The 7,780-nt window shown below is 44.1% G+C and overlaps 1 protein-coding gene across 1 annotated transcript in view; it reads left to right on the top strand.

Moving 5' to 3' along the window:
* The first annotated feature begins 105 nt into the window (after positions 1–105).
* The window catches only part of LOC135824436 (leucine-rich repeat-containing protein 15-like), an 83,735-nt gene continuing 76,060 nt past the window's right edge, over positions 106–7,780 (top strand). The window contains exons 1-2 of the mRNA XM_065337175.1: positions 106–288; positions 1,285–1,460. Coding sequence (XP_065193247.1) covers positions 277–288; positions 1,285–1,460 — 188 coding nt within the window. The 5' untranslated portion in view covers positions 106–276. The remainder of the gene's footprint in view (positions 289–1,284; positions 1,461–7,780) is intronic.

Raw genomic sequence — 7,780 nt, 5'->3', positions numbered from 1 at the left:
TGTAGTGACGGTGAAACACGTTCAAAATGGCATACAGACTAGTGGCAGTTTGTGAACCTTTTGAAGTAATAATTAGTTGTTACGAGCAAGGCTGAGAGCGAAATGGCAAGACGACTTCTGTTGGATTATTGGCGTGGCAACTAAGACACTGGGATATAGCGCCAGGGTTTTGACATTCGTGATGGCAAGGGTAGGCTCCTCTTGCAACGAGCTTTCCAGGAAGCCCAAGATTGAAAAAATCGTCAAAAGGAGACCAAAGTCATAGCCCGGAGAATTATGGAATTTGAGGTGAGTCAATATCAAATTCAGTCGGCGTACATTTTCCGTACATAAAGGGCTTCAGAGAGCATGATATCTTGCGCGACTGTTGACGTAATTGTTGATTTGGTGCCGAGGATCAGTTCATGACTTGTATTTCTCGTCCCTTGGTGCTGTTGTCAGCGTGTTGTGGTCTCTGGCGATTTCATTCAAAGAGAGGGCTCGGACGTGGATGTTTTAGTGTTGGTAGATCAGTGGAAGGGAATGTGACCTCGCTCTTTGTGTGATGCATTAGGCCACCCTTTGTTAATTCATTGTTTAACGTCCTTTTTTTCGCAAAAAGTTACGCGGGAGGGCGAAAAAATACCAAAAGCCCATTCCAAAAACTGGAAACCCCAATCAAACATTTTGACCAGTAAAGCATGTGATATATACAATATTTCTGGGTCTAACGGTACTTGCAGGCATAGAACAACACTCTTTGATGGTACATTGGAGCACATGCCTGATGAATCCAACAAAACAGGTACATAGCATGGAGTTAGCATGTCATGAATTCATTACATCTGGATTTTTACTAAGACACACACCGTACGATATTTAAAAGCCAACAAAAAAAGAAAAAGAACACAAGACAAAAGCATGCCCGGGAGGCAAGATTATAAGTTTAAGGTCATGATTGGCACACTGTGAAACTACACAATCATGTATTTACAACTTTGCATATTATTGGTACTACTACTTTCTTGGTTTTTTTTCGGTCGGAGGCAAAAAGGTACGCGGGCGCGGACGTTAACAACGAAAAAAGAAAGGGTGGCCTTACGCTGAATTAACTTAGGACTAATGCCCTCGTAGTCAGCATTATTGGCCTCATTGGTTTCCAGATGTGGGTAAAGATTATGTGACTAATCGAGCGGTGCTAAACATGTTTGTTGTTTGTTTGTATTTATCTGCAAGAACCCAATAATATGAGAGCATAATGTGACAATGGCTGCGGCCAACATCTTCGTGTTCTGTTTCTAACAGATGTCAATCCACACTGTACTGTCATTGGTCATCTGCTACTATGCACTCACCGGTACTACAGTGATGAGTTGTCCAGCGACATGTTCGTGTAGTGGTGCACCTAGTTACACTGTAAATTGCTACAATCGCAGATTAACAATGGTGCCTGGTGGAATACCGAATACAACAATGACTCTGTAAGTTACCCATCTTGGAACATGCCATTCACATTTTCCACATCCGTTACACAGAATTGTTGGCATTTGCAATGTGATGGGATGATCTGCTCAAAACTCCGTATGTAATGGATATTCATGATCCATTGTTTATTAAAAAGCTCAGGACAAGAAGAAGCCATTGTAGCAAGTCGCATTTCAATTTAACACTCTCACCACCAGCAATACAGAAATCGACCCAATGTTTTCAGTTCATTACAAATTGGGGATCAACGTCGTTTGAAGACCTGGGCTTTCAAGCAAAAGCATCGCATTTACTCCTTGGTGAAGAATCATTGGATGACAAAGCTCAAAGGGTTGGTTCACATATCGCCGGTACGCGCCGGGAGTCAACGGGAGTGTGCCTCTGGCAACTTATCCTGGCGCATTGCGATTATGTGAACCAGTGCAGTCGTAACAAAATCATACGGTAAAATATTGTGATGGGACCGCCGACAAAGTTGGACAGTGCCCAACTCTTGCGATCTGCCTCGGCGCCGATCCCGTACAATTTTGACCAAAAGTGGTTTGTGAACTGTTCGCGCCGGTGATCGCTGGTGCCGGGAGCCAGACTTTGTCAAAATTTCAAACCAAGACTCATCCTAAATTTTCCTAAATTGAAGGTAAAGATGAGGTCCGTTCGCCATTCTTGTAGCCGTTTCAAGGTGGCAAATTAAGGAGGCCCAGACCACCAAACTCCAAAAATTAAAAAAAACATGGAAAGTTTATATATATAAACTTGGGAATTTGTCCCTTGGGTAGTGCTTATGTTGATTGTCCACAACATTGGGTGGGGGTCACCGATATGTTTGGCGTCACATGAGTTTTTTTTTGGAGAGGCATCGATACATGAAATTTTGCAATTTTTAATAAGAAAAAGCTGTTGTTTCCTATTGAAGTGTATCTTCGTCAGATTTTTGAGTCTAATCTATGCAGGCTGGAACTATGACGCATACTCACCATTGATAATTGTATTATGTTACTTTACTTAGGATATTACAACAATTTGGTGCAATTCGCAATTGCAGAAATATACAGTCAACTTCGCTTATAACGACACTCGACGGGGCATCACAAATTTGTCCTTATTCGTGAAGTATCGTTATACCCGAAATCTCATTATATGTATTACAGTGGGATGAGACTTTGCGCTGGGCATGAAAATTCTGTCGTTATTCGCGAATTGTCATTATATCCACAGTCGTTATTAGCGAAGTTGACTGTAGTACAAATACGTATGTATTCTGCACCATGGTTCAAGAATGAAACATGTATTCAGCGAATAGGTCTGGGAACACATAGTTGACAGATTAAGATTCTTTGTCCAATACTATAAACTAGGATTTACCGCAGTGATAACGGAGTGAAAAATAAAAATCACCGTGACAATAGGCCGTCGAAGTCTGACGTCACAGCTTCTTGACAACGCGTAGTTACTTGGCCAAGTGGTGACAAACAAAAGTCGCGTCACCTGCACCTGTCGTGTATCTAGAGGCAGCAGCATGCAGTAAAACACAGCTAAAGCATCATTTTGACTGAGGAGCGCGCGAGCGAGACTATTTATTTCAAATAAACTGCGACTGGTCGCCGAGTTTGTAGTTTTGCTTTGTAGAGAAGAAGAAGTTGTAGCTGATTTTTTGCTTGACCACTGCTGTGCCTGTACTGTCGTTCGGCTTTACATGTAGTCGCCGACCAAGAAGCAATGATGCGTGTCTCTGTAATTTCTATTGCAGAGATCGCTGATTTCTTAGTTCTGAGATCAACCAACTCTGGGCTGAGCTCGTTTCTTTGTCCAGCGGCAAGCAAAAGCCAGAACTCCTATCTCTCAGGTGCTGGTGAACACTCAGCAGGAAAACACTGCACGATGGCTTGAGAGCGAAGGAGAAACGTCTTGAAGTAAAACAAAATTTGAAGTCGCTATCTGCACCAACGTGCCCCAGTCAAAGTGATGCCGTGATCGTTGGAAACACGACAAGCGCAGGTGACGCGACTTTTGTTTGTCACCACTTGGGCTTGTAACTACGTGTAACTACGAGTTTTCAGGCAGCGTGACGTAGGCACTTCGACAGCCTATTGGGTTGTGTTTTGTGCATTTTATGGTATATACACGCAATAAATATATACTAATGTAAAATTTGCACAGCCAATGTGTACAACCAGACTGTATCTTCAAAGGTGGCATCCTCACACAGTCAATCGTGCAGTACTGTCGATATACAGCAATGGTTCCAACTCAAGACAGATCGGGCAACAAAAACATAGATGGATAACGAACACATGAAGACAATGACACGATACAATCTTTCCTCTAGTAATCTCAACTCCACGATCCGAACACACCCAGAGAAATCAATCGTCGATGTCCAAGAAGGAATAGTTTACGTGGCTGACGAGGACACCACGACGGTGAGTCGTGGGTGAGCATCTATCACGAACGTTGAGGTGACCATGCCAGGCGGAAATCAACAAATGAAAAATGTGTGACACAGACATTCGTCTCACCAGGACATCCTCAGGCATAAGCACGACTTCCCCCTTGCATCCTTCTGCCTCATGCTGCCCAGAGTCGTGCTCTGGTTCTTCAAGACTCACCAATCTCAGACTCCACAAAAGGCTCGACTTATTGTGTCGTGTTATTTCTCACGAAAGACTGAACGTGACGTGCAACTCTCTCCTTGGAACACCAGCTTCGAACAATATGCAGCAGTGGCATTATTTGCAGCCCAGTGCTAGAAATAAGTAAATCGAACGGCTATACTATGCAAAGAAAGGAAAGGCAGCCATTACAAACGCCATGGCAAAAGCAAGGAGAATCAAAACACAAAGCCCAATAACTTGAAGTTTGATGAGAGCACGCGGAAAAAGTACAAATATTACGTTTGCATGCTTCAAATCGCGCTTACAAAAGTACTAGCACACTTCGCTCGCGTGCCAGTGTAACAGGTAGCCGAGTGGTAGGCGCGGTGCAATAAACAAGAGTTAGTTTTATTCTACTTCTCTCAGGTACACATATGGGATATCATTATTAGTAAAAGAAGAAGCGGCAAAATAAATAACTTTCTCTCTGGTGCACACCTAGAGGTTGACTACTTCTTCTTCGAGTTAGCTTTGTCGTTGCTATCTTATCTCATTAAAACAGAAATGCGCAGCAGCTTTTATGCAGCAGACCCCGTACGCTCATATACGGAGATACACTAAATATACATAAGGTCAAGTTCCGTATTACTTCCGTATTAGCCGGGCAGGGATACTACATCCTCCCTTCCTACAGATAATCACGCCCTCGTGATTTTCAAAAATTAGCGAAGAGTGATGAACACAGCGTCAACCGGAAGATGGCAAATTATATCGGAAATGATAACGTTTAGAGTAGACAGAAGAAATGAACTGATAACAAATCATAACATAGAAGTAAAAGCACACCAGGTTCACACGATCTCTCGGAGTCAAAAGGGAAAGAACGGGCCTCCAAACAGGACGTGAAAGACAGCCAAATTTCTGCACATCGCGGGCTCAAACTGCCAGGAAATTCAAAATTTCAAAAAAAATGCAATGCATCGTGGGAACTTACTCCGGTACACACCTGGAGTGTAAAAGGGGATCTCACACACTTCTCTCACAAGGTTAGTTAGGTAAACCGTGGCTCACCATGATCAGACGCCTACCAAACTAAACTGGATTCACACACTCGCATAAATGAAGACTGAAGAGAATAGGAAGACTGAAGGAAGACAGGAAAGAAAATGCCATACCTGGAATCCGGAGCTTGTCTAACACTGGGAGGCAGTTGGAGCCACGTGGAGTAGGAGGAAAAGAAAGGGGAATTTACGAATAGGGCAGACCTAGCTAGGGGAAGACGAACGCAGCTTCGGGTGGTGCCACCTGACTTAAACCAATTAAGGGACTGTAAATGAACAGGGTGCTGGTCAAGAAAATTTAAATGTGCCAGGGTGCACTTGGAAGCATCAAGGTAGTGTTGCAGAGTGGTAGTGGATGCAGCAGCATGCAAGTCTATATTTGAGATATAAAGATCAGTACGAACTATGATGCGCAGTATACGGCGATGGAGAACTTCTAATTTACTTATGTGGGTATTGCTAATAGTGGACCAGGCAGGGAAGCCATACGTGAAGAGGGGAAGAATGTATGATTTATAAAAATTAATCCGGCAATTTTGGGGCAAATGGGACATTATGCCGACAGATCGGCATACTTTGGACGACACATGATCAGCATGGAGAGACAAGGAGAGGGCAGAATCTATGACAATGCCAAGGTGTTTATGGTGGGGCGCTACAGAGATAGGGTGACCGGGATCATCCGGAAAGTGGAAGATGGACACTAGATCTGTGGGAGGGAGAAAAAGGAGGAGCTCGGTTTTGGTCACATTTGGCTTAAGGTTCCAAGTGCTCACCCAGTGACCAATATCCTTGATACAGGTCTGAACTTTGGGGTACAGGGTGGCGTGAGATGGGGCGGAAGCAAGGACAGTGGTATCATCAGCAAACAAAGAAATATTGGGAATTGCACAGGGGAGGTCCTTAACGTATGTGAGGAAGAGCAGGGGACCTAAAATGGAGCCCTGGGGCACTCCGGATGTCACAGACTCGTGGTCAGATAAGGTTCCATTCACTGTGAAGCACTGATTTTGGTCCAAGAGGTAGCTAGTTATCCAGGCGAGTAGGGAGCCGGAGACACCATGGGCACAAAGTTTGGCGATCAGGCCCTTGTGCCACACGGTGTCGAAGGCATTGGAGAGGTCGAAGAAACAGATGCAGGAGACCTGCCGCTGGTCTTTTAGGGAGCAGAGGTCTTGGATTATGCGGGACGATCGCAGGGATGTGTTGTCCTTACGCCGGAAGCCAGATCGTGCGGAGTGAAGAAGAGGGGAGATATGGCCATACAAGCGGTCGTACACTATTCTCTTTAGCAGTTTGGAGACACAGGACAGGAGGGAGATTGGTGGGTAATTAGATGGGTTGTTCTTGTCGCCTTTATTTTTGTGCACTGGAATGACAGTAGCTGACTTCCATCGTGACGGGAACGTGCCGGAGGAAAGGGAAAGGTTAGAAAGTATGGAGAGTGGGCGGGCAATTGAGGAGCTCAGTTTCCTGAGGATCTCATTGGTGATCCTATCAGCTCCGGGGGATTTTTTCAGAGGCAGTCTTGCATTATACTTGTGAACAGTCGATGAGGTGATGATCAGGGAGTGCAATGTAGTTGCTGGTGGAGGTAGGGAGGAAATAGGGGGAATAGGAGCATCGGGGTCAACCTGTAAGCCAGCACTGACGAAGTGGCGGTTCAATAAGTTACCAATGGATGCCGGAGAGGTGCTTGTTCGACCATTGGGGCCCACCATCTTCGAAGGTATGACCCGGGCGCTGGTAGGATTTCGCAGTTGACGAATGAGCACAGGGAGGGATGGGAGGCGAGGGTTTGTGGGAGATACCGTGGCACGGAGGTTGCGGATGTAGCAGCGATGGCAGGATCTGGAAATGCATTTTACATAGGTATGTTGGTGTTTGTATTTTGTTGAAATTTGTAGGGGATGGGTATTTCCGGTAGATGCTGTAGAGATCACTGTTGACAATAATAGCTGCTTTCAGAGTTTCAAATGTTCTAAAGTTTTAGGAAGCGCAGAACGAAGATGATATGGCCTTTAAATTACTAATTGAAGCCACAAGGCATTCGCCCATTGCGGATAGTTCTCTAAAACAATCACAGATTCTGTTCGAAAAGCATTGACATTTCCAGAACCTTCAAACCTTATGGCACGCACTTCCTTTATTTCTGCTCCATTTCTTCACCAATATAACCAAAAAGGGGGGGGATTGTAAACATAACAAAACATTAAATAAACGAACCATAAAGAAGACCGAGGATTTTTGTAACTTTTCTATTGCCATGATCCGACGAAGACTATGAATTTCGTGGGTAGTCCCAGTTTAGGTATACTGTCATATCCAGTTCTCACGCAATTTGTAACAATTCAAGCCAGTATATTTGTTCACGCTTCGGCGGCCAGTTATTTGTCTGCATTGTCAAACAATGCATCGTTAGAAATTGTGTTTTCTTAGTTTTCAACAAACCTCTTGTTTCACAATAGGAGAAAAATGACGGAGACTATATAAACAGTGGTGTATGTGAACTGTGTGTCTGCAGTGTCAAACAATGCACCGTTAGAAATTGCGTTTTCTTAGCTTTGCAACAAACCTCTTTCTTGACAATAGAGGAAAAATGATGGAGACTATAATTATTAACATTGGTGTATGTAAACTGTGCAACCTAACCCAATTGTATAT

Source organism: Sycon ciliatum, chromosome 9, assembly GCF_964019385.1.
Source record: "Sycon ciliatum chromosome 9, ocSycCili1.1, whole genome shotgun sequence".
NCBI classification, from domain to species: domain Eukaryota; kingdom Metazoa; phylum Porifera; class Calcarea; order Leucosolenida; family Sycettidae; genus Sycon; species Sycon ciliatum.
Note: the sequence above shows the minus strand (reverse complement) of the source record. Positions and strands in the feature narration are given on the sequence as shown.